Below are 26,910 nucleotides of genomic sequence, written 5' to 3' on the forward strand. Positions count from 1 at the left end.
ACATATTCTGCAGTAAACGCTCAAGGTCTAAGTTACCCTCTGTTCATATTATATCTTCAATATAATATTTAATGAAACTGTGGTTATTTTTCTCTGGTGCAGACTGCATTTTTCTACTAACCTGTCATTTGACATTCAAAATGAACTGTTCATCAGATTATAAACTTGTGTTTGGTGCTACATTTTGCTTAAGTTTCTATTGCGTGTAGATCAGCATCTCAAAGTCCAAATGAAGCAATATTGAACTTCAAGAAGAAAGTATTGTTTTCCTTTATCTTTTCCTGCTCAGGTTGCATAGGCCAGATCAACCTTTGTGTGCCCGTCCTCTTCTTCATATGCCACGTGATAGGGAGATTTCATAGACTTTTAAACACAGAAGTGATTTCACTGATTAGACAGGTCCTCAATAGAGCATCCACTTACACACTTTCTACTCATGATGGAGAACATTGGCTGTGTTACTTCCTCCACCAGCAGTCTTCAGTTTGTTTGAATTACTTACATCACAATTTATGAGATCAACGGACAGATGAGACGAGAAATTATCCTAGATTTCCCTGTTTGTGCAGCTCAGTATGAAACAGAAAATTGCACTGGCACATGTACCCATCAATACAGCTCAGGTGCATTAAGCATACCTGCAATGCAATCTATCTTGAGGACATACTGCAATATATAAGTTCTGCGCATCAGTTGTAAAGGGAGCAGTCAAATGTGCAGATGAAAAGTTTAAAGTTGCTGCATGAATCTCCATATATAATAATAGTTGTATTACAGGAATGAGCAACGTTGTGTTCTGTGTATTTGAGTAAACAACTGAGCATTGAACAAACTCAATTGCTTTTATTGATACTTGTGACTTTTTCAATAAATAAGACGATGGTTCACATTTGATATAGTCTTCTAATGCCGACTGTACTGATGTAAATCAGCCCCCCAGTGAATTTGATTTGTAACAATGATATTATTTTAAAAAAATACTGCTGTTTAGATTTATTGCATGACTGATACTTTCAGTGGTATTTTCGTATCTCATCATACACTAAATTGGTTATTTTGCTAAATAATGAAATTAATACCGCCTGAATTCAAATGATACACAAATCATTACAAGCCAGTAACATTGAGCTGTAACATAGTAGATTACAAAAACTAACTATGTCGTTCGTACATTCCTTTGTCTGATAAGGTAGAGAAACCATTGGCAAATGTTCCTTCACACATTTTGAATTGGAAGAAGGTAAATTCCTCAATGACTTGTAAGACAGGAGTAGATTGCTGAGTTACAGAGGGGAGAAGCCATGGAGAGCTCCTGTCACGAGGATTAGAATCCGAAAATAGAAGTTGGTGGACGGTGAGTCAGCATTGGTCAGCGAGTACTGGTGTCTCGGGTGAATGGGCTTGATTCGAATTAGGACCACAGGCAGCAGCATTTTGAATCAATGTTTCCTTATGGAGTGTGTAAGATGGGAGATCATCCAGGATAGCATTGCTATAGTCTGGAGTGGAGTTAACAAAAGCACGATGGAAGATTTCAGAAGCAAATAGATTCAGATGGAACAGAGATGGGTAAGATAACGGAAGTGGGATGAAATAGCTCATGTTAGTGGAAAAGGATATCAAGTGAGCAGCACAACACATTGTCAAAGGGCCAAAATGGGTTTTAAAAGTCTGTACTACCCTGTGACAGTGGTCAGTGAGGTGGATAAAATCAATTTCTGAGCAACAGAGTTTGTGCTGGGATGAAATCAGTGGCTTCAATCTTCCAAATGTTGCTTTAGCGCAATTTTGAACTGGCAAAACGTCTGTCAATACAGTAAGCCAATATTACATGACCAGTAACATATTTCATTGATGTAATGATTTACCTATTTTGCAGAGAAGTCACAGGCTCTTCCTTTCTGTGCCAGTTAGGAATTTATTGTTCTTTAAGAAACTTTAAATTCCCAGACATTGCCTCAAAGCGCCACATAGTTATTTCACACCAACTATGCTTCGCTATTTTTATTAATCCTCACTCCTTTCTTATTGTTCTTGCTACTCCCTGTTTTATAAGTTTGACAAACTAGTTCTTCTGGCCACAATGTCACAAGAGCTAGGTTTTGCCGCTTCAAAAAATCCATCGAGTCTGGAGAGCAGTATTGGTCAGGTGGCGGCCTTTTCATCATTCCAAGATTTTGCTTTTTGCCTTATCTGATGTTTCGATAGCCTTTATGAAGCAACTATTCGAACTCAATAGGTTTATTCATTCTGCCACATTATGGATTGCATGGTTTCACATGGCACCCAGGTGTCTACTCTTCATGACATTTACTGTTTTTATTTTGCAGTTTCAGTTTGAATACACATTATTTGTACTGTTAATCAGAAACTCGCTTTCTGCATTGATGTCGTATGTATTTTACTCAATTAACTGATATATTATTGCTTGTTCTTACTATTGTTAATAAGTTGAACATTATTTATTCCAGCTTAAGTTATGGCATTCAAGTTAGAAGTCATTACTTGTTTTCATTTTTGTTTTCAAACTTATTTCCAGTGTATTTGAAACGCCAGTGTCTCGTTTCAATGTTAGACTGGCTTCTTCTTCTGTTTTATACGTTCATGGGATTTGGGCGTCGCTGGCTCGGCCAGTATTTATTGCCCATCATTAATTACCCTTGAGAGGTTGATGGTGAGTCGCCTCCTTGAATCGCTGCAGTTCATGTGGGTTAGGTATCAACAGAGCTGTTTGGAAGGGACTTCCAGGATTTTCCCCCAGCTTCAGTGAAGGAACGGTGCTGTACTTCCAAGTCAGGATGCTGTGTGGCTTGGAGGGAAACTTACCGATGGTGGTGTTCCATGCATCTGGTGCCCCTGTCCTTCTAGGTGGGAGAGGTCGCTGGGTTCAAAGGTGCTGTAAAGGAGCCTTGTTGCATCTCTGCAGTGAATCTTGTAGATGGTACACACTGCTGCTACTGTGCGTCGGTGGTGGAGGCAGTGAATGTTTGTTGATGGTGCGCCAACAAAGTGGGCTGCTTTGTCTGGATTGTGTCGAGATTTTTGAGTGTTTATGCAGCTGCTGTCATCCAGGCAAGCGGAAAGGATTCCATCACAATCCTGACTTGTGCTTTGTAGATGATGGTTTCGCTCTGTGGAAGTCAGGAGGTGAGTTATACGCCACAGGATCCCTTGCCTTTGACCTGCTCTTCTAGCAACTGTATTTATATAGCTACTCCAGTTCAGTTTCTAGTCAATGGTAACCTCCAGGATGTTGATAGTGGGGAATTAAGTGATTGTAATGCCATTGAATGTCCTGTGGACATGGTTAGATTGTCTCTTGTTGGAGATTGTCATAGCCTGGCACTTGGGTGGCGTGAACGGTACTTGCCACATATCAGCCCCAGCCTGGATATTGTCCAGGTTTTTCTGCATTTCTACAGGGACTGCTTCAGTATCTGAGGAGTCACAAATGGTGCTGAACATTGTGCAATCATCAGCGAACATCCCCACTTCGGACTTTATGATTGAAGGAACGTCATTGATGAAGCAGCTGAAGATGGTTGGGGCTAGGGCACTAAGCTGAGAAACTCCTGCAGTGATCTCCGGCAACTGAGAAGATTGACTTCCAACAAACACAGCCATCTTGCTTTGCGCTAGGTACAACTCCAACCAGCGAAGTATTTCCGCCTGATTCCCATTGACTCCAGTTTTGATACCATACTCAGTCAAATGATGCCCTTACCTCACCTCTTGAGTTCACTCTTTTGTCCAGATTTGAACCAAGACTGTAATGAGGTCAGGAGCTGAATGGCCCTGGTAAACCCAAACTGAGCATCTCTCTGCAGGTTATGGCGAAGTAAGTGCCACTTGATAGCACTGTCGGACACCATCCATTTCTTTGCTGATGATTGAGAGTCGACTGATGGGATGGTAACTGGCAGGGTTGCAATTGTCCTTCCTTTTGTGTACAGGCCATACCTGGGCAATTTCCAACATTGCCGGCTAAAAGCCAGTGGTGTAGCTGTACTGGGACAGCTTGGCTAGGGGCACGGAAAGTTCTGGAGCACAGGTCTTCAGTATTATTGCCGGATGATGTCAAGGCAGTATCTAGTGCCTTCAGTCGTTTCTTGATATCAAGTGGAGTGAGTCAAATTGGCTGAAGACTGACATCTGTGATGCTGGGGACTTCAGGAGGAGGCCGAGATGGATCATCAACTCGGCACTTCTGGCTGAAGATTGTTGCAAATGCTTCAGCCTTATCTTTCGTACTGATGTGCTGAGCTCCCCATCATTGAGGATGGGGATATTTGTGGAGCCACCACCTCCGGTTAGTTGTTTAATTGTCCACCACCATTGCAACTGGATGTGGCAGGACTGCGGAGCTTCGATCAGATCCATTGGTTATGGGATCGTTTCGCTCTTTCTGTCGCATGCTGCTTAGCATGCAAGTAAACCTGGGTTGTAGTTTCTCCAGGTTGACACCTCATCTTGAGGTATGACTGCTGCTGCTCCTTGTGTGCCCTCCTGACTGAACCTGCGTTGGTACCCCGACATGTAGGTAATGGTCGAGTGGGGCATATGCCTAGCCATGAGTGTCCAGATTGTATTTGAACACAATTCCGCTGCTGCTGATGGCCCACAGCGCCTCATGGATGCCCAATCTTGCATTGCTAGATCTGTTTGAAATCTGTCCCAATTAGCATGGTAGTACTGCCACAAGACACAATGCAGGGTATCCTCAATGTGAAGATGGGACTTCGTCTCCACAAGGATTAAGCATCGGCCACTCCTACCAATACTATCATGGACAGATGCATCAGCAACAGGCAGATTGGTGAGGACGAGGTCAAGTACGTTTTTCCCTTTTGTTGGTTCCCTCACCACCTGCCGCAGACACAGTCTAGCAGTTATGTCCTTTAGGACTCGGCCAGCTCGGTCAGTAGTGGTGCTATCCAGCCTCTCTTGGTAATGGATATTGAAGTCCTCCACCCAGAGTACATTCTGTGCCCTTGCTACCCTCAGTGCTTCCTCCAAGTGTTGTTCAATATAGAGGAGTACTGATTCATTAGCCGAGGGAGGGGCAGTAGTTGGTAATCAGCAGGAGGTTTACTTTCCCATGTTTGACCTGATGCCATGGCACTTCGTTGGGGCTGGAGTCTATGTTGAGGACTCCAGGGCAACTCCCTCCCTACGGCATGCCACTTTGCCGCCACCTCTGCTGCAACTGTCCTGTCGGTGGGACAGGGCACATTCGGGGTTGATGATTGCAGTGTCTGGCACATCCTCTGTAAGGTATGATTCAGTGAGCATGACCGTGTCTGGCTGTTGCTTGACTAGTCTGTGACAGCACTCCCAACCTTGGCACAACCCCAGACATTAGTAAGGAAGACTTTGCAGGGTCGCAGACCTGGGTTTGCCGTTGTAGTTTTCGGTCCTGAGGTCAATGTGAGTGGTCTGGTCCAGTTTCAAACCAGATTGACTTCGTAGTGGTTAGATACAGCTGAGTGGCTTGCTAAGCCATTTCAGAGTCAGCCACATTGCTGTGGCTCTGGATTCGCATGTAGGCCAGGCCAGGTAAGGACAGCAGATTTCCTTCCCTAAAGGACAATAGTGAACAAGATGGGTACTTACAACAATCGGCAATGGATTTATGGCCATCATTAGGCTGGCTTTTATTCCAGATTTATTAATTGAATTCAAATTCTATCTTCTGCAGTGGTGGGATTCGAGCGTCCATGTCCCCAGAACAATACCCTGAGTCTTTGGGTTACTAATCCAGTCACAATACCACAACTCCACCACCTCCCTTATGATTTACAAGTAGCATGTTGCATTAACACAGACCATTTTTATTTCATTTATAATTGTTATAACTTGACATTTCGAAACTCTCGAATACAGATAGTTACTCAAAAAATTGTTTTCTTGTGGGATGTAGTAGCCAAGGGGCAGATTTTGAGATTGTGCGACTGTGTATAACGAGGGATGATGAGGTGGTAGTGGTTTTACTTCATCTCTGATTTTTATGCTCATTGTCTTTAATGGAGAGAGATGTTAAACCAGCTGGCAAACCGCTATCAATATTTTGCATTAGCACGCAAAGTTAAGGTGTAGCCCAATTTCTAATGTGGACATTGCTTCTTTGCATTAATGCATGCCAATAACATCTTTTCTTTTCTGCATTTCCCTGCAGTTAATCTCGTGGCAATTGTGATTCTGTCCCGGGGAAAGTGCGGTCTCTCGAAATGCATCACCTACTACCTGGTGTCCATGGCAGCGGCGGATCTGCTGGCTGTTATCACTGCCGTTATACTCAATCAGATCATTGACATTTACTTTCCCGGAAATTATCTGTCGCTTACTCCAGTATGTCAGATAAAAACCGCCCTGTCATATTTATCTAATGATCTTTCTGTCTGGTTTACCGTCGCATTCACATTTGACCGCTTTATAGCCATTTGTTGCCAGAAGCTGAAAGCAAAATATTGCACCAAGGAAACGGCAGCTGCAATCATAGGCATGGTGCTTATTCTGAGCTGTTTACAAAACATTCCATGGTACTTTGCATATGAACCTCTGTACATAAGTAACGGACTGCCCTGGTATTGCAGATTTAGGTCAATCTTTTATACCTCACCCCTCTGGCGAGCATTTTCTTATTTCGACTCCATAGCAACACCTTTTCTGCCATTTTTCATTATTTTGCTTCTCAATGCTCTAACAGTAAGATATATATTAGTGGCCAGCAGAGTCCGCAAGGCACTGAAAGGCAACACCAGCTCTGCAAATAATCCTGATCCTGAGATGCAGAACAGAAAGAAATCCATCATTTTACTCTTCAGCATATCCGCCAATTTTATACTGTTATGGCTGACGTTCACAATCCATTACGTGTATTATCGAATTACGAATAATTATTCTTACACAGGCTATGATGATCCTGTTTATATCTTTCAAGAGACAGGATATATGCTTCTACTTTTGAGTTGCTGCACGAACACATTTATTTATGCAGTGACTCAGTCTAAATTCAGAGAAGAGTTAAAGAAAATGGTGACATACCCAGTGAGTCAGATTTGCTCAGCATTTTTGTTTCAATAAGCAGAGAAACTAAGGACGTGCTCTAATTACAATTTAATTTTGAACTTAAGAACAGAAGAAAAGGGGGAAGGAGTAGCCAGATGATCAATCCACCATTCAAAAAGATCATGGTGGATTTTCTATAGGAACTCCTCTTTCATGCACTATCACAATAAGCCTTGATTCCGTTAGTGCCCCAAAATATATCGTCCTCGGTCTTGAATATATTCAACGTCTGAGAGTCCGCAGCCCTCTGAGATGGAGAACTTTAAAATTTCACGGCCCTCTAATTGGAAAAAAACACATCTCGTTTTCTCATCCAAATGGCAAAGTACTTATCCTGAAATACCCCAGTTCTTGACACTGCAGTAGGGGATACAGCTTCTCAACATCTAAGCTGACTTGTCCCCTAAGAATTCGATACGTTTCAAAAAGATCACCTCTCATGTTTCAAAAACCCAGAGGAAATAAGTCTTTTCTAATCCATCCCTCCTCTCAGTACAGCTCTCTCATCCAAGGAAGCAAAGTAGTGAACCGTTATTCCACCATAGCTGTGACAAGCAATTCCTTTGGTATGGAGACCAAAACTGAAAACAGCATACCAGATATGAACTCATGAAATCCATGTATAATTGGACCAAGACTTCCTCACGCTTATACTACAAACATAAAGAACAACAAATCATTTTCTGTCCTAATTGTTTGCTGTTTCTGTATGTTACTTTCCTGGGATTTATGTACAAGGACACCATATCACTCTGAAACAGAACCTTTATGAGTGTTCTCATTTCAATTTTGATTCTTCTTATCAAAGAGGTTATTTTCAGATTTCCTTACATTATACTCCATTTCCACCACTTGGCCACACTCCTAACCCCTCCATATCCATTTGCAGTTTCTTTGCGTCCTTCTCACGGCATAATTTCCCACCAGCTTTGGATCGTCAGAAAATTTGATAAATCACACTCAGTCCCCTTATCTATGTCATTGCTGTAGATTGCAAACAATTGAGTCCCAAGCACTGACCTGTGCAGCACCCCACTAGGGAAAACCGGGCAACCAATCTTCAGCCTGTGGTAATATATTACCCCCCAGTTCCACAACCCTCCGATTTTGCGTGGTATCCTGTCAAATGCCATTTGAATATCGAAATATATTAGATTTTCTGGTCCTCTCATATCTCCACTGCCAGCTTCATTGTACAAAAGCTCCAATAACTTTGCCAAACACGACGTGCTTCTATAATATGAATTTGTAAGTTCCCTGTTATCACGATCCTAGTGATAGATTCCAACTTTTTGCCCACCAGTGATCTAAGGCTAACAATAGTTGCCTGTTTTCTTTCTCACATCTTTATTGACTGGCGGAGTTGCATTTACGATCAAATATAAAGTATTCCCTTCTCATGCTTCTGGGCTTGTCTGCAGCTTTCGACATATCATTCTGATGAAAGGCCTCTGCTGCATCTTGTGGCAGCGTGAAACTTCCCTAGCTTGGTTCCACTCTTATCGTTCTATGCCAATGCTTTCACTTCTCACTCTCACTCTGTTACCTCTGGAGTTTCTCAGGATCAATTCTTCATCCCCTTCTTTCTTGCTCATCTATATACTAAACTTTGGTGGTATCATCCAAAAACACATCAAGTTCCAAATATATTTCGACGTCAAGCAGCACTATCTCACCAAAACCTACTTGGATTCTTCAACTGACTTTGATGTGTCACATTATGTGCCAACATCCAAGATTGGATGATGAGAAACTTCCTCTGACTAAATATTTGGAAGACTGAGGTATTTTCTTCAGTCTCCAAACGACTCTCTTGGCTCATCTGCTGCTGAAACCCTCATCCATTCCGTTGTTACCCCTGGATCTCACAAATGCGAAGGTATCCTGGCCTGCTCCCATATTCCAGGCTACATAAACTTGTGCTCATCCAAAACTCTGCTATCTGTATCGTAACTCGCTCCAAATATCATTCACGCATCACCCTCTTCTTGCACTCTGAGAGGCATCACGGTGCCTGGATGCAGGTAAGTATGAGACTGTCTTTTGTCTCCTCATCCCATTGCTCAATGTGTCAGGCCTCTGGTGCAAGGATTTAAACATCCAGTTCTGATGAAGAGTCACGAACCTCAAATCTTAACTCTCCTTCTCTCTCCATAGATGCTGCCAGACCTGCTGAGTATTTCCAGCATTTCTTGATTTTATTTTAAACATCCAGTGCTGCCTCCTCATTATCCTGCTCCATATCCTCCTCATGGTTGAGGACTGGTGATTAATCATGTCACCTTCAGGCACGGCCTCACCCCTCTGCAGGGCTAGATTGTGAAGAGCACAGCAGACCACCATGATATGTGAATCCCTCACTGGAGCCTGCTGCAGTGCTCAATCGGATTGTACCAGACACTTACATCTTGAGCATCCCAATGGCCTGTGCTATGGTCGCTCAGGTGAACCCATGGCAAGTGCTGCTGCAGTGCATGGATTCCTCAGAGGCGTCAGTAGACATGCCTTCCATGGGTAGTCTCTGCCTCTGAAATTCTATCCCTGATGTCGAGTAGGGGACATGAAAAACAGTGGCAGCTGAGACTGTCGAATTATGCAGGCGTCATGGCTGCTTCCCGGGAAATGGGCACACACCTGCAGGAAAAGCTATTGGTGGTCTCAGACCAGTTGAACATTGATGGAAGGAAACCCATGTTGATGCAGGTGGCTGGCTACTCAATTGAAGACTTGATGGTCACATGCACACAAATCTACCACACCTTGCATGTGGGGGAATAGAGCAATGGCCCAAAAGCTGATGACCCTCTGCCTGACTCTCAGTATCAGTTCATATAGTCATTGAAAAGGGCATTGGATACCTCCTTGATGCAGTAGTGGTCTGCTGCCTGGGAGACATCACATATGTCCGTGGTGGATCGCTGGAAAGATCCAGGTGCATAAAGGTTAAGTGTCACTCTGATATTCAGGGCCACTGGCATCGGGTGACCACCGAGTCCCATATGTCACAACTTGTCCCCAGCATGGCATATAAGTCAGTGACAGCCTTTCTGCAGAGCCAGCTTCTTCACTGGCAATGCCACTGGGACATTTGGAGGTAGCTGAGGCGAGTCCAGTAAACTCCCTTATGCAGGTGTGCTCTTCTGAGCATGTCTGGCTACTGTTGTGCATGACGTGGCGCTTCACAGGAAATAGGATGGGGTCTACAAAGAAAGCATTTATGAGGCCCATGCTGGGTGATAAGTAAGCCTCTGACCACTGTCCTTGCAGGGAAGAAGTTGCCTTGGCATCGTCACCATTGCTACTTCTCTCAGATAGTGCACTGATAGCCTTCGATGTCCAACCTTCCCACGTGATAGTATGGCAACCCAAACCTCTCATCCAGCAGTATGGTCACCCAGCCATCTCATCCGATAGTATGGCCACCAGAACATCTGACCCACCAGCTTGGGCACCTGCCTCTATCATCCAATAGTATGGCAACCCGTGCAGATGACCCAACAATATGACCAAATGTACAGATGACCCAACAGTATGACCACCCATGCCAAACACCTGAAACCAAGCCCATCCGGCCCTGCCACCTGAAACAAAGTCCATATGTGCTGACCACCTGAGCCCATGCCCACCTGGTACTGCTAACCGAGACCAGGCCCACACGTGCAGACCACCCGACAGCAAGCGACCCATGCAGTGTGCACAGCACGCAAGCCGTCAGGGTGATTCACACCCCCCTTCCCCTATCCAGTGATGGTCATGGCTGCCTACCCATCAGGGCACTGAGACCTCACCTCAGTGCCACCACCTTTCAATGGCTGGGAATACGAAGACACATGAGGGCCTCCTGTCGTCCACTTAATCTCAAGCCCCCCCCCCCCTCAATTGCATTGCGATCAATTGCTTGAAAATTACTTCAAAGGAACTGTTCACAATTTAAATGACAGTCCAATTGCGTTGGGTCAGTGACACAGCTTGCTAATTCTGGAACTGACGTTATAATGCTGGAATTCCGGGTGAACACGTCCAACGCTATTCTCATGAGTATTGCATAGAGTTCTGGTCACGACATTGGAGAAAGGACATACATGCTCTGGAGAGGTAACAAGGAGATTTACAAGAATGCTGTCAGGGATCGAAAGTTGCAGCTGTGAGGAAAGATTGGATAGACTAGGGCTGTTTTCCACTGAAGAGAGAAGGCTGAGGGGTTACTTAATAGAGGTGTACAAAATTATGAGGGACCTATGCAGGTAGGACCTATTTCCCCTAGCGGAGAGGGGGCACAGATTTAAGGTGATTGATAAAAGTATTAGAGGGGTCTTGAGGAAAAACGTTTTCACCCACAGGGTTGGTGGGTGTCTGGAATTCACTGCCAAGAACGGTGGTGGAGGCAGAAACCCTCAGTTCTTTGAAAACGTACCTGGAGATGCACCCGACGTGCTGTAACCGGCAGTACCATGGACCAGGTGCTGGAAGGTGGGATTAGATTGGGCGACAAGTTTTATCCGCCGGCACGGACAAGACGGACTGACTGTCCTCTTTCTGTGCCGTCATTCTTCTTTGGTTCTATGGTTCTATGGTTCTGTGCTTCCATCCCCGCTCCAAACAGGCACACAAAACTCAGACCATAGCAGCATATACCAGCATATCTAGTGCGTAATTCAACGGAGACTCAATAGATGACCAAGGTACATTTCAAGTAATATTTTAATGCATATTTAAATCCATTTTATTAGACAGTCACATGCTCTTTAGTGGATCTGTTTTTAGATGCGTATTAAATGTGTATATTATTGGTTCCTAAAACTCCTAACAAATACATAATACAATAGACGTATCAGTAGCAGTTGTGATTGGAATATAATTAATATTTTACTGGATTTTCCAAAGTACTTAACGGATATTTAAACTGATATTGTGATGGGCGATTACTTTTCAATTAACAAATACATTAATGGATGCTTAAGATGTTGTACCATATTTAGAATGGCAAAGTAATGAGTGTTGAATGTTTTTTCTCAGTTGTGTATAGTGCTCCGTGCTCTGTAGTGATGGCAAAACATGTGTCAGCGGTGTTGCTTTCGTGTGCAGAGTTCCGGTGTACATTTGATAATCTAACCTGCTAAGGCAAGCCAAATGGAACATGGTTAATTAAACAAGGCCCTGGTCCTGCTAACTCCAGTGTCTCCATTTTCTATAATTCGAAAGAGCAATGCATAACTGTGGTGGGTGACCTGAACTCAACAGCAACCTTGCAAAATAGCAATGCTCCCCCTGATCAAGGGTGAATGATGGGAGTTGATATCGTCCTTTTAGAGTCATACCTCAAAATAGGGTGTCAACCTGGTGAAGCTACAACCCAGAATATTTGCATGCCAAACCACAGAAGCAGCACGCGATAGACAGAGCTAAGCGATCCCATAACCAACGGATCAGATCTAAGCTCTGCAGTCCTGCCACATCCGACCGTGAATGGTGGTGAATTAAACAACTAACTGGAGGAGGTGACTCCACAAATATCCTCATCCTCAATGATGGCCGTCCTCAGCACATCAGTGCAAAAGTTAAGAATGTAGCATTTGCAACAATCTTCAGCCAGAAGTGCCGACTGGATAATCCATCTCTTCCCTCTCCTGAAGTACCCAGCATGACAGATGCCAGACTTCAGCCAATTCGATTCACTCCGCATGATATCAAGAAACGACTGAAGGCACTGGAGACTGCAAAAGCTATGGGCCCTGACAATATTCCGGCAATAGTACTGAAGACTTGTGCTCCAGAAATTGCCGTGCCCCGAGCCATGCTGTTCCAGTACAGCTACAACACTGTCATCTACCCAGCAATGTGGAAAATTGCCCAGGCATGTCCTGTACACAAAAAGCAGGACAAGTCCAACCCGGCCAATTACCGCCGCATCAGCCTACTCTCAATCATCAGTAAAGTGATGGAAGGTGTCATCAACAGTGCCATCAAGCGGCACCTGCTTCGCAATAACCTGCTCAGTGACGCTCAGTTTGGGTTCCACCAGGGCCACTCAGCTCCTGACCTCATTACAGCCTTGGTTGAAACATATGCAAAAGAGCTGAACTCAAGAGGTGAGGTGAGAGTGACTGCCCTTGACATCAAGGCAGCATTTGGCCGAGTATGGCATCAAGGAACCCTAGCAAAACTGAGGTCAATGGGAATCAGGGGGAAAACTCTCCGCTGACTGGAGTCATATCTAGTGCAAAGGAAGATGGTTGTGGTTGTTGGAGGTCAGTCATCTGAGCTCCAGGACATCACTGCAGGAGCTCCTCAGGGTAGTATCCTTGGCCCAACCATCTTCAGCAGCTTCATCAATGACCTTCCTTCAATCGTAAGGTCAGAAGTGGGGATGTTCGCTGTTGATTGCACAATTTTCAGCACCATTCGTGACTCCTCAGATACTGACACAGTCTGTGTAGAAATGCAGCAAGACCTGGACAATATCCAGGCTTGGGTTGATAAATGGCAAGTAACATTCACGCCACACAACTGCCAGGCAATGACCATCTCCAACAAAAGAGAATCTAACCATCTTCCATTGGCATTCAACGGCATTACCATCGCTGAATCCCCTACTATCAACATCCGGGGGGGTTACCACTGACCAGAAACTGAACTGCAGTAGCCATATAAATACCGTGGCTACAAAAGAAGGTCAGAGGCTAGGAATCCTGAGGCGAGTAACTCGCCTCCTGACTCCCCAAAGCCTGTCCACCATCTTCAAGGATCAAGTCAGGAGTGTGATGGAATACTCTCCACATGCTTGAATGGGTGCAGCTCCAACAGCACTCAAGAAGCTTGACACCATCCAGGACAAAGCAGCCAGCTTGATTGGCACCCCATCTACAAGCATTCACTCCATCCACCACCAACGCACAGTGGCAGCAGTGTGTACCATCTACAAGATGCACTGCAGCAATGCACCAAGGCTCCTGAGACAGCACCTTCCAAACCCGCGACGTCCACCAACTAGAAGGACAAGGGCATCAAATACATGGCAACACCAGCACCTGCAAGTTCCTCTCCAAGTCACACACCATCCTGACTTGGAACTATATCGCCGTTCCTTCACTGTCGCTGGGTCAAAATCCGGGAACTCCCTTCCTAACAGCACTGTGGGTATACCTATCCAAAATGGACCGCAGCGGTACAAGAAGGCAGCTCACCACCACCTTCTCAAGGGCAATTAGGGATTGGCAATAAATGCTGGCCTGGCCAGTGACGCCTACATCCCATGAATGAATAAAAAATAATAATAGAGAGCTGCAGCACTGAAACAGGCCCTTCGAGTCTGTGCCAATCAAGAACTACCCATTTATTCTAATCCTACATTCCTTACCACTCTCGTACCTACACAAGGGGCAATTTATAATGTCTAATTTATCTATCGAACTACAAATCTTTGGCTGTGGGAGGAAGCCACCCAGTCACAGGGAAAACGTACAAACTCCACACAGGCAGTACCCAGAGCTGAACCCAGACTGCTGGAGCTGTGAGGCTGCCGTGTTAACCGCTGCGCTACTGTGCTGCCTGTGTGCTGCTGTGCAACGAAATACTACACTCAGGGTTTTCAAATGTATCTTTCTATTTCTAGTGAGTTTCTCCTCTGTTTTTGATTTATATTGTAATACCTGTGCTTCAGCAGAAATCAATCTATGAGCAACGTTGACAAATATTTGCAGGTTTCAGGGGTACTGATAAGAGATGCAGTGGTTCAGACCCTGAACACAGAAATGTTCAGACATTAGAGCAGCAGCACATGTTATTCAGTCCTGCCAGTCTCTGTTACTGTTCATACTTCACAACTTGTCTGGCAGCATGTCATATAAGTCAGTAACTGTCTCTCTGCAGAGCCGCAGCCTTCACTGGCAATGTCACTTGGACATTTGGAGGTAGCTGAGGCGAGGACAATAAACTCTCTGATGAAAGTGTGCTCTTCTTGGCATGGCCAGCTGCTGTTGTGCTTGCTGTGGAGCTTCATGGGAAATGGGATGGGGTTCACAAAGATAGGGTGTATGAGACCCACGCCAGGTGATCAGTCGGCCCCCAGACCACTGTTGTTGCAAAGATGAAGTTGCCTTGGCATCTTCACCATTGCTACTTCTCTCGGATTATGCACTGATAACCCTCAGTGCCCAACCTTCTCACCCGATAGTACGGCAGTCCAGACCTCTCACCCAGCAGTATGGCCACCCAAAAGTCTCACCCGATAGTATGGCCACCCGTCTATCCACCAGTCTGGGCACCTGCCTCTCTCATGCAACAGTATGCCCACAGTTCAGATGACCCAACATTATGGCCACAAGTACAGATGACCTAATTGTATGGTCACCCTTGCCAAATCCTGATACCAAGCCCATCCTGCCTTGCCACCTGAAACCAAGTCCACCTGCGCCAACCACCTGAGACCATGCCCATCTGGCACTGCCACCCGAGACCAGGCCCACCCATGCAGAATGCATAGCATGTACGCCGGCAGGGGAGATTCACTCCCCCCTCTTCCCGTATCAATTGATGGTCATGGCTGCCTACCCATCAGATTAGTGAGCCTTCACCTCGGTGCCAGCACCTTTCAATGGCCTGGAATCCATAGGCACATGAGGGCCTCCTGTGGTTCACTTAATCAAAAGACACCCGAGTGAATTGGCGTCAATTGCAGCAAATGTCTTATAAGTGACTGCTACAGAATTTAAATGGCAGTCCCATTGCGTCGGGTCGGTGACACCTTGATGCTTTCCCGCAACTGAATAAGTCTGGCACTGAGGTCACAACGTTGGATTTCTGGGTGAACACATCCAACGATATTCTCCCGCCCCTCATGCATCCATTCCAGCTCCAAATGGCACACTAAGTTCAGCCCACAGAAGGCTATCACTCCTAATCGCATGTGCCTGCTCAGTTTCCAAATTCATTTATTTCTGATGCCTTTAACCACTTTTCAGACCTATTTTTAAATGTCCACATAAGAATTTATTTGCAAGGCACTGACAAAAAATAAAACTGCCATTGTTGGTTGAACATCTAATGCAAAAACCGAACATTGTTTCTATTGAAAGCAAATGAAATGAAACTCGGGAGATTGCTCGAATGAACAATTGATCTGGAATTTTTCACTTGGGTGGCAAGTTCAAATTCCACCTCAATCTCATTCTATTCCATTTGTCCCATTGCTTCCTAAGTTTCAGCAACTCATTAAAATCATCCCAACATCCATTTTATCTTAACACGTCTTGACACAATTTCTAAAGACAATGAAGTGGTAAATTTTAGTTTGAACGCTGTTAAGCGATGTAGAATGGTAGAGAAACCTAGGGGTTCAGGTTCATAAAACAATGAGACGAGGGTGACTGCCCTTGATGTTTAGGCTGCATTTAACCTATTTGTGGCTCCAAGGAACTCAAATACAACTGTAGTCAATAGGAGTGGGTGGGCCATGGAGGGTAGGGGGAAATCACTCCACTGGCTGGAGACCTACCAGTCATAAAGGAAAATGAGTATGGTTGCTGGAGGGCAGGTAGTCATACTTCCTCTGATTACTTTCTGCACCATAAAAATAACCAGAGGTGATATTTATAATGCAATTGCAACTGACTTACAAACAACGACCAAAGTGATTCCACAGACATGTAGGCCACGTTCTGACTGTATGAACTGCAGATTATGCAAACAATTCAGCAAAAAAAAAGGACCTTGAACAAATAGTAACAGGGCAACAGCTTTGATTCCATTCTCTCTTCGGCATTCTACTGAGTTACGATTTGGATTAATTCCATTCCCAGTGCTTGTAATACAGGGTGGCGATGGCTATACAGAAGTGGAACTGCAGTTGATTCTCGCAATCAAATCCAATTGTTAATAAAGGATTATGTAGACAATTGCAATTTTCTCATGACTGGGAAAGGTGATGGATATATCCACCATGAAGACACGTGAAATTGGAGCCATTACATCTTACTGAAAACTCTCTCTCTATATATATATGAAATTTAGTTATGCAATGAGTTTGATATAACTCTGCCCCCCTCGAACACTGCACATATGACGCTGTGAATGGGCATTTTTGAGAGAATAATGGTAACCTCATGTTTGAAGGTTGAAAGATTTAATTTACAATCACATATTCTTTCCAATGTATTCCCATTAGCTTTTGAAAATGCTATCAGGTTGGGGTTAAATTTTTGATGAAATATTCTTTGCAAGTTTAAAGCATTGCTACACTTAAACATCTCTGTATAATTACTACTGGAATTCATAAGGGGTTACGGTACGGCCGTCGTCTTCCAATTTTTTTTTGGAATTGATGTTGCAAACGTTTCAAAAACATCAGTCAGTTTATGAAAGGCTGGACTGACTGCTATGGAAGTGTATTGAAGACGGCACAGCGGTGCAGTGGTTAGCACCACAGCCTCACAGCTCCAGCAACCTGCGTTCAGTTCTGGGTACTGCATGTGCTGAGTTTGCAAGTTCTCCCTGTGTCTGCATGGGTTTCTGCCGGGTGCTCCAGTTTCGTCCCACAGCAAAAGACTGGTAGGTTGATAGGTAAATTGGCGATTACAATTTGCCCTGGTGTCGGTAGGAGAATGGTGGGGATGTGATAGAGAATATGGGGTTAATGTAGAATTAGTATGACTGGGTGGTTGTTGGTCGGCGCGGACTTGGTGAGTCAAAGGGCCTGTTTCAGTGCTGTCCCTCTAGAAAAATAAGTATAGAGACGATTGAAAGCACAATACAGAACACATATCTCGACAGTTTTCAAATACAATGAACAACTTTTAAAATATTCAAGGACAGGGATGGAAGTCAGCCAGATAAAATGAAGAATTTAGATTTCTATTTTACAAGTTTGAGATAAGCAGCTGAAAAAAATCGTTTTTGAAATCTCTTTTGTTTTCACACACAGCAATTGAGTCCCATCCTCACAAAACCACATACTACTGTACCAATTTGATGTGCATATTTTTGTTATAAAATAATTATAATTGCATTATGATAGTTGCAGTGAGAAGTACGCTAAAGCACGTGAACTGGTCCCATGAATTTCTTCGGCCTGGATACAGTGGAATTTGTGTGTTGTCATAGTGACCAAAGGAGCAGGGGCAGTGGAAACTTATCCCATGTAGATACATTCCTGTAATTTAAACACGGGTTTAAATAATAGGTTGCAACTAATTTTCTCCTTTTGAAAGACTAGGCAAACCTGGTCTTGCATGCTGTCTTCACAGAGGCGGGGATGTTGTTTGTTCAGTTCTTTCATTCGTCATCAGTGCTTCAGAAATTTGAATTTGAATTACAGTGAAAGACAATGATGGATTTTCGGACGGGTGGGTAGGAGATCCAGCGATATAATCATTAACATTTATTATACTCCCTGACTAGTACATTGCTGAAATTATCGAAAGTGGAACTTCAACACGTTTCACATGGGAAGCAGTGCAATTTTTCTAAAGCCCACATGCGTCCTATAAATCTTGCCTCTTCTAAGTTAGCTGTGATTGACACAGTTTTACATTTTCCAACAGTTCAGTAATGAGTTGAACAGATTGGGTTGGGTTTTGTTTTCTTGCAATTATCTGGTACTGACTTTCGGCAGTGGAGATGTCAGACATATATTGGAGAGATGCGTTCTGGTCTCCATCTTTGAGCGACAACAAGAATATACTGAAAGTATTTCCTCTCGTCTTTGTGTGGCAGGTGCTGTGTAAAAAAGTTGAAAGATTCTTTCCAACCTATTTGGTATCCAGCAACTGTATGTGTCATAGGAAGATGCTGTCTGGTCTCTATAGACGAGTGGGTGTAGAAACATTGCGAACATTGCTTCCCCTACGTCCCCAATGCGTTAGGGACAGTGCAGAACTTTCTGGTCGCTGTGTTGTCCAGGTCGTATCCATATCGTGAGAGGATTTTTGCTGCGTGTATAGATTGGTAAACAACCTCCAGATCAGCCTCAGAGTTTGTACCAACTGCTCCCCCATTTGGGCCACCAGACTGATTCTGAATGGAACTTGGTCATACATGTTCCCATTTAGTGCGGGTACCGAACTTTTTTCTATAAATCCTCGCAGAATGATAGACATTTACAGACGGCACACGAGGAGGTCATTCAGTCCAGTGTGTCTGCACCGGCAATCTCTTCAATCTATTTCCATCTCCTAGTTCTAGTGAACGCAATTAACAACGGGTAACAAGCATTGTGTATCCTGAATGTTGCCAAACTGATCAGTTTGGTCGGACCTGTTGGTTCACTCAATTTGTTTCAATTTATTTTCCAGCTGTATTTGTGTTTGGGACAAAACTTCAAAGACATTTTCCACACTCCAAACCTCATAACGAAATTTGAAAAAAAAAAGTACTTCAACAAGGAGAGCAGAATTTTGGTTAATTTCTTCTAAATTCGAGAATTTGACTGTGAATGTAAAAAGTTAAATGGATTCGACAGAATTCTGTCATCACCACATCTAACGGTTTACTCTGAAACAGTTCTTATCTCTGATGTCACTAATTAAGGAAGGTGCGGAAACCACACCTCTGCAGACTGCAGCACCCAAACAGTTTAGTCACAAGTCTCCAACATACACCTCGTATTAGCTGCCAGAAAGTTAAATATGTGTGATATGACAGTCAGCCAGTGTAGATGGTGCTCTTGATGCAGATGCCAATATATTAATGCACAAATAACGATACATTAGATTGTTTGTGTTTGAGGTGGAGATATATGTTGTTTCAGCATTAAGTATTACTATATCAACGGTCATATATACCCTAACATCATATTCATTAATAGTTGATCACAGGCAGCCCATATGCAAGCTGCCTACATCACCAAGGAATCTTCCTGAAGACGCACTGTTCCTACAGATCCATAGACACCGAATACTGACTACCGAGATTGCCCAGTGCTGAATAGAAAATTAAACCAAACTGCGACTGGCACGAAGAATGCAGAAACTTGAATGTTCTTAAGTATTCTTCATGTTGAGAGTGAAATCGGCAGTTGTGTCCAAGCATGATGACTTGCACGTTTGTTTCTCTCATGACATTGACAATAGGTACATTTCTTATATTTTTTTTTACAATGTATACAGCAGTTGAATTCACCTTTCTGGAATAGTTAAGAACAGCACCTAATAGAAATGAGTTTCGATTATTGATGTTAGAACCATTGGAAATAGGAACTATATGTATGATTAATGCATTATTTATGGGGGAAATGTTGCATTTGACTGCCTATTAAGAAAATATTTAAATGTTGTGCATTGCTAATTATAGAACATGGAACATGGAACATTACAGCGCAGTACAGGCCCTTCGGCCCTCGATGTTGCGCTGACCTGTGAAACCATCTGACCTACGCTATTCCATTTTCATCCATATGTCTACCCAATGACCACTTAAACGCCCTTAAAGTTGGCGAGTCTACTACTGTTGCAGGCAGGGCATTCCACGCCCTTACTACTCTCTGAGTAAAGAAACTACCTCTGACATCTGTCCTATATCTTTCACCCCTCAACTTAAAGCTATGTCCCCTCGTGTTTGCCATCACCATCCGAGGAAAAAGACTCTCACTATCCACCATATCTAACCCTCTGATTATCTTATATGTCTCTATTAAGTCACCTTTCCTCCTCCTTCTCTCCAACGAAAACAACTTCAGGTCCCTCAGCCTTTCCTCGTAAGACCTACCCTCCATACAAGGCAACATCCTAGTAAATCTCCTCTGCACCCTTTCCAAAGCTTCCACATCCTTCCTATAATGCGGCGACCAGAACTGCATGCAATACTCCAGGTGCGGCCGCACCAGAGTTTTGTACAGCTGCAGCATGACCGCGTGGCTCCGAAACCCGATCCCCCTACTAATAAAAGCTAACACACCATATACCTTCTTAACAGCCCTATTGACCTGGGTGGCAACTTTCAGGGATTTATGTACCTGGACACCAAGATCTCTCTGCTCATCTACACTACCAAGAATCTTCCCATTAGCCCAGTACTCTGCATTCCTGTTACTCCTTCCAAAGTGAATCACCTCACACTTTTCCGCATTAAACTCCATTTGCCATCTATCAGCCCAGCTCTGCAGCCTATCTATGTCCCTCTGTAACCTACAACATCCTTCAGCACTATCCACAACTCCACCGACCTTCGTGTCATCCGCAAATTTACTAACCCACCCTTCTGCACCCTCATCCAGGTCATTTATAAAAATGACAAACAGCAGTGGCCCCAAAACAGATCCTTGCGGTACACCACTAATAACTAAACTCCAGGATGAACATTTGCCATCAACCACCACCCTCTGTCTTCTTTCAGCTAGCCAATTTCTGATCCAAAGCTCTAAATCACCTTCAATCCCATACTTCTGCATTTTCTGCAATAGCCTACCGTGGGGAACCTTATCAAATGCCTTACTGAAATCCATATACACCACATCCACGGCTTTACCCTCATCCACCTGTTTGGTCACCTTCTCGAAAAACTCAATAAGGTTTGTGAGGCACGACCTACCCTTCACAAAACCGTGCTGACTATCGCTAATGAACTTATTCTTTTCAAGATGATTATAAATCCTATCTCTTATAACCTTTTCCAACATTTTACCCACAACCGAAGTAAGGCTCACAGGTCTATAATTACCAGGGCTGTCTCTACTCCCCTTCTTGAACAAGAGGACAACATTTGCTATCCTCCAGTCTTCCGGCACTATTCCTGTCGACAATGACGACATAAAGATCAAGGACAAATGCTCTGCAATCGCCTCCCTGGCTTCCCAGAGAATCCTAGGATAAATCCCATCTGGCCCAGGGGACTTATCTATTTTCACACTTTCCAAAATTGCTAACACCTCCTCCTTGTGAACCTCAATCCCATCGAGCCTAGTAGTCTGTATCTCATTATTCTCCTCGACAACATTTTCTTTCTCTACTGTAAATACTGACTAAAATATTCATTTAACGCTTCCCCTATCTCCTCTGATTCCACACACAACTTCCCACTACTATGCTTGATTTGCCCTATTCTAACTCTAGTCATTCTTTTATTCCTGATATATCTATAGAAAACCTTAGGGTTTTCCTTGATCCTATCCGCCAATGACTCCTCGTGTCCTCTCCTCGCTCTTCTTAGCTCTCCCTTTAGATCCTTCCTGGCTAGCTTGTAACTCTCAAGCGCCCAAACTGAGCCTTCACTTCTCATCCTAACATAAGCCTTCTTCTTCCTCTTGACAAGCGCTTCAACTTCTTTAGTAAACCACGGCTCCCTCGCTCGACAACTTCCTCCCTGCCTCACAGGTACATACTTAGATGTTTCAGTAAGAACAGAGAAGATGGTAAAAAGGGGGGGGGGGGTGGCATTGTTAATCAAGGAGAGTACTGCGGCGGCAGAAAGGACGTTTGTGGACTCGTCTACTGAGGTAGTATGGGCCGAGGTTAGAAACAGGAGAGGAGAGGTCACCCTGTTGGGAGTTTTCTATAGACCTCCAAATAGTGCCAGAGATGTAGAGGAAAGGATAGCGAAGATGATTCTCGACAGGAGCGAGAGTAACAGGGTAGTTGTTATGGGGGACTTTAACTTCCCAAATATTGACTGGAAATACTACAGTTCGAGTAATTTTGATGGGTCAGTTTTTGTTCAGTGTGTGCAGGAGGGTTTTCTGACACTGTATGTAGACAGGCCAACCAGGGGCGATACCACATTGGATTTGGTACTGGGTAATGAACCCGGCCAGGTGTTAGATTTAGATGTAGGTGAGCACTTTGGTGATAGTGATCACAATTCGGTTAGGTTTACCTTAGCGATGGGCAGGGACAGGTATATACCGTAGGGCAAGAATTATAGCTGTGGGAAAGGAAATTATGATGCGATTAGGCAAGATTTGGGATGTGCAGGATGGGGAAGGAAACTGCAGGGGATCGGCACAATCGAAATGTGGAGCTTATTCAAGGAGCAGCTACTGCGTGTCCTTGATAAGTATGTACCTGTGAGGCAGGGAGGAAGTTGTCGAGCGAGGGAGCCGTGGTTTCGTTTTAGTTTAGAGATACAGCACTGAAACAGGCCCTTCGGCCCACTGAGTCTGTGCCGACCATCAACCACCCATATTATACTAATCCTACACTAATCCCATATTCCTACCACATCCACACCTGTCCCTATATTTCCCTGCTACCTACCTATACTAGGGGAAATTTATAATGGCCAATTTACCTATCAACATGCAAGTCTTTTGGCATGTCAGAGGAAACCGGAGCACCCGCAGGAAACCCACGCAGACACAGGGAGAACTTGCAAACTCCACACAGGCAGTACCCAGAATTGAACCCGGGTCGCTGGAACTGTGAGGCTGCGGTGCTAACCACTGAGCCACTGTGATGCCCACTAAAGAAGTTGAAGCGCTTGTCAAGAGGAAGAAGAAGGCTTTTGCTAGGATGAGATATGAAGGCTCATTTCGGGCGCTTGAGAGTTACAAGCTGGCCAGGAAGGATCTAAAGGGAGAGCTTAGAAGAGCGAGGAGAGGACACGAGGAGTCATTGGCGGATAGGATCAAGGAAAACCCTAAGGCTTTCTATAGGTATATCAGGAATAAAAGAATGAGTAGAGTTAGATTAGGGCCAATCAAGGATAGTAGTGGGAAGTTGTGTGTGGAATCAGAGGAGATAAGGGAAGCGTTAAATGAATATCTTTCGTCAGTATTTACAGTAGAGAAAGAAAATGTTGTCGAGGAGAATACTGAGATACAGACTACTAGGCTAGATGGGATTGAGGTTCACAAGGAGGAGGTGTTAGCAATTTTGTAAAGTGTGAAAATAGTTAAGTCTCCTGGGCCAGATGGGATTTATCCTAGGATTCTCTGGGAAGCCAGGGAGGAGATTTCAGAGCCTTTGTCCTTGATCTTTATTATTATTCCATTTGCCTTGTTCAAAAGACGTGTTATCTCACATCCAGAAGGAAACATTTCCCTTTCATTGATTGCCAGGTGTCATCAGGTGAGCAGAGATAGCAGAACAATTGGCCTATGAGCACTCGGGCATTGGAGGGGCTCATTACCTTCCAGAGATTGTAGGGCCATACCGGACGGGGGCGGGGTCGAGGGGAATGCCCACTACACATTGACAGTGGAGCTGTACTCAAACAAGGCAACAGCTGGACTTGGGATTAAAGTACTCATAGATAGGGTCGAGTAGCAATAAGGAAGGACATCCTCAGGAGCAGATGCAAAGGCCCAGGCCTGAGGGGAGGAGCAAGGCACAGGAAGCCAACGAAGGGCATACTCTCAGCATCATGTGTAGAGCTGAAGAAGAAGCTATCTGGACATTTCAGAGATTCAGTGTTAGGCTGTTGCTTGATTAGTCAGTGGGGCAGCTCTCCCAAGTTTGGTACAAACCTCCAGATGTTAGTACCTCCAGATATTAATAAGGGGTTCTTTGTAGTGCCACTGGACTGGGTGTGCCGTTGTAATTTCCGGTGCCTAGTTATAAGGCGGATAATCCATCCCATTTCATTCCTTTTAGGCTTTTCCCTAGTAGCCTGGTACATCTGAATGGCTTTTTAGGCCATTTCAGAGGGCAGCTAAGGATCAAATGTATTCCAGAACAGGTAAGGATGGCAGATTTACTTTCTTAAAGGGCATTATTATACCAGGTCGGTTTTACAGGAATTGATAGTTTCATGATTAGTTTTTTAAATTCCAGATTTATTAATTGCATTTAAATTCCACAAAATGGGATTTGAACCCGTGTACTCACAGCATTAGCCTGGGCCTCTGGATTGTTAGTGCAGTGACATTGCCACTACGCCATCGCCTCCCCTGATCGGGTTTCGAAATGATGGACCCCTTATCCTAAGATTTGTGCTCTGTATCCTAGATTCCTCTGTCAGGGGGAAGAACCTCACAGTGTCTACCATCGCAAGCCCTTCAGAACCGTGTATGTTTCAATGAGATTGCCTTTAATTTTCCGAAACTGCAGAGAGAATAGGCCCAATTTGCTCATCCTGTCCTCATAGAACAATAGTCTCATCTGAGACACCAATCTAGTGAAGGTTTTCTGTACCACCTCCAAGACAAGTATATCCTGTCTTAGATACGGAGAGAAAACTGTGCACAGTGCTGCGGTTATGGTCTCATTAAAGTCCATTCAATTGTAGCAAGATTTATTTATTCTTGTACTCCGGTCTCCTTGCAATAAAGGCAACTTGTCATTTGCCTTCCTAATTGCTTGTCGTACCTGCATACTAACTCTCTATATTCCTTGTACGAGTACACCCAATTTTCTTTGAAAATCAGCATTTAAAAGTTACATGCCTTTAAAACAAAGATTACAAAGATTAGTTTTTCTCTTCTTATGACTAACGAATAACGTCACACCTTCCACATTATACTTCATCTGTTGCCTGTTGCCCACTCACATAACCTGTCTATACCTCTTTGCAACCTCCGTGTTTCATCCTGACCGCTTACATTCCCACCTAGCTTTGGATTGTCAGCAACCTTGGATACATTTCTCTTGCTGTCTTCATCGAGTTATTGATATAGTATGGAAACCGTCTTTAACATTTATTTTATTCCCTCCAACCCACTTTGGAAACGCCTTAAACTTTCCCCTTTTCAATTCGTTCTTGACACCCGATTTAGTCCTCTTATTAAAAAATCATTTTAGCGTCTCCTTTTTAAACTTGTTTTATAAACATCCTTTAAAAAAATCCTTTTTAGATTCCTTTTTAATCCACATTTTCAATCCCCTTTGTTAACTCCTTGTGAACCCATTTTCAAGCGCATTAGTAAGTCATTACTTAAGAGAGACATCCCCATGCACACAGGGAGTGAAGGAGAGGGAGAGAGAGAAAGAAAAGGAGGGGACAGGCAGTGAGAAATCGAGGGAGGGAAAAAGATAGCTAAAGAGGAGAGAGAAAGCGGCAGTGTAAAAGAATGAGACTGAGGTGAAGTGAAAAATAGGGAGTGAGAGGCACATATAGAGAAAGAGGCAAAAAGGAGGCGAAGGGAGAGGAAAAATATTCAGTGAGAGAGCATTCGATGCATACATTACATAGAATTGCATGCCATTTTTATGGTCCACAGCAATTTCCTCCCACCAGTCTTCATCTAAGTATCAGCATTTTCTTCTGTCCCTTGCTCCCTCATGTATGTATTTAGATTTCCCTTCAATGCATTTATGCCATTCGGCTCAACTGCTCATACTAGTAATTCCTATATCTTAACCTTGCTCGAGGTAAAGAAATTATCCAACCTCCACATCCAAAGGAACATCCTCCGCCTTTTCCACCTCCCCAGCGTGATGCCACCACCAAACGCATCTTACCCTCCCCTGTCAGCATTCTGAAAGAAGCATTCCCACTAGGACACTGTGGTCCATACCTCCATTACCCCCGACACCTCGTCCCCTTCCCACGGCACCTTCCTATGCAATTTACGGAGGTTTAATACCTGCTGTTTTACCTTCTCTCTCCTCACTATCCAAGGCCCTAAACATTCCTTTCAGGTGAAGAAGCAATTACTTGTGCTTCTTTCAATTTAGTATACTGTATTCAGTGTTCACAATGCGATCTTTTCTACATTGGGGAGAACAAACACAGTCAGAAAACATGACCCCGAGCTTCCAGTCGCTTGCCTTTCAACACAGCCGCCCACCAACCCCGCCCCCGCCCCCACCGCCAGCTCTCTTGCACCCATCTCTGCCCTGCACCTGCTGTAATATTCCAGTGATCATCAACGCAAGCTCCAAGAAAAGCAGCTCATTTTTCGATTAGCAACGCTACAGCCTATCGGACTGAAAATTGAGTTCAATAATTTCAGAGCATACTGGCCCTTTTCTATTT

At 44.1% G+C, this 26,910-nt stretch overlaps 1 protein-coding gene across 1 annotated transcript; it reads left to right on the forward strand.

Moving 5' to 3' along the window:
• Nucleotides 1-6,132: 6,132 nt before the first annotated feature.
• On the forward strand, nucleotides 6,133-7,083 carry LOC137363938 (probable G-protein coupled receptor 139). The gene has a single exon (XM_068027443.1). The coding sequence runs from the start codon at nucleotides 6,133-6,135 to the stop codon at nucleotides 7,081-7,083; it is 951 nt and encodes a 316-aa protein (XP_067883544.1).
• Nucleotides 7,084-26,910: the final 19,827 nt, after the last annotated feature.

This window comes from Heterodontus francisci, unplaced genomic scaffold, assembly GCF_036365525.1.
Source record: "Heterodontus francisci isolate sHetFra1 unplaced genomic scaffold, sHetFra1.hap1 HAP1_SCAFFOLD_534, whole genome shotgun sequence".
Lineage (NCBI taxonomy): Eukaryota > Metazoa > Chordata > Chondrichthyes > Heterodontiformes > Heterodontidae > Heterodontus > Heterodontus francisci.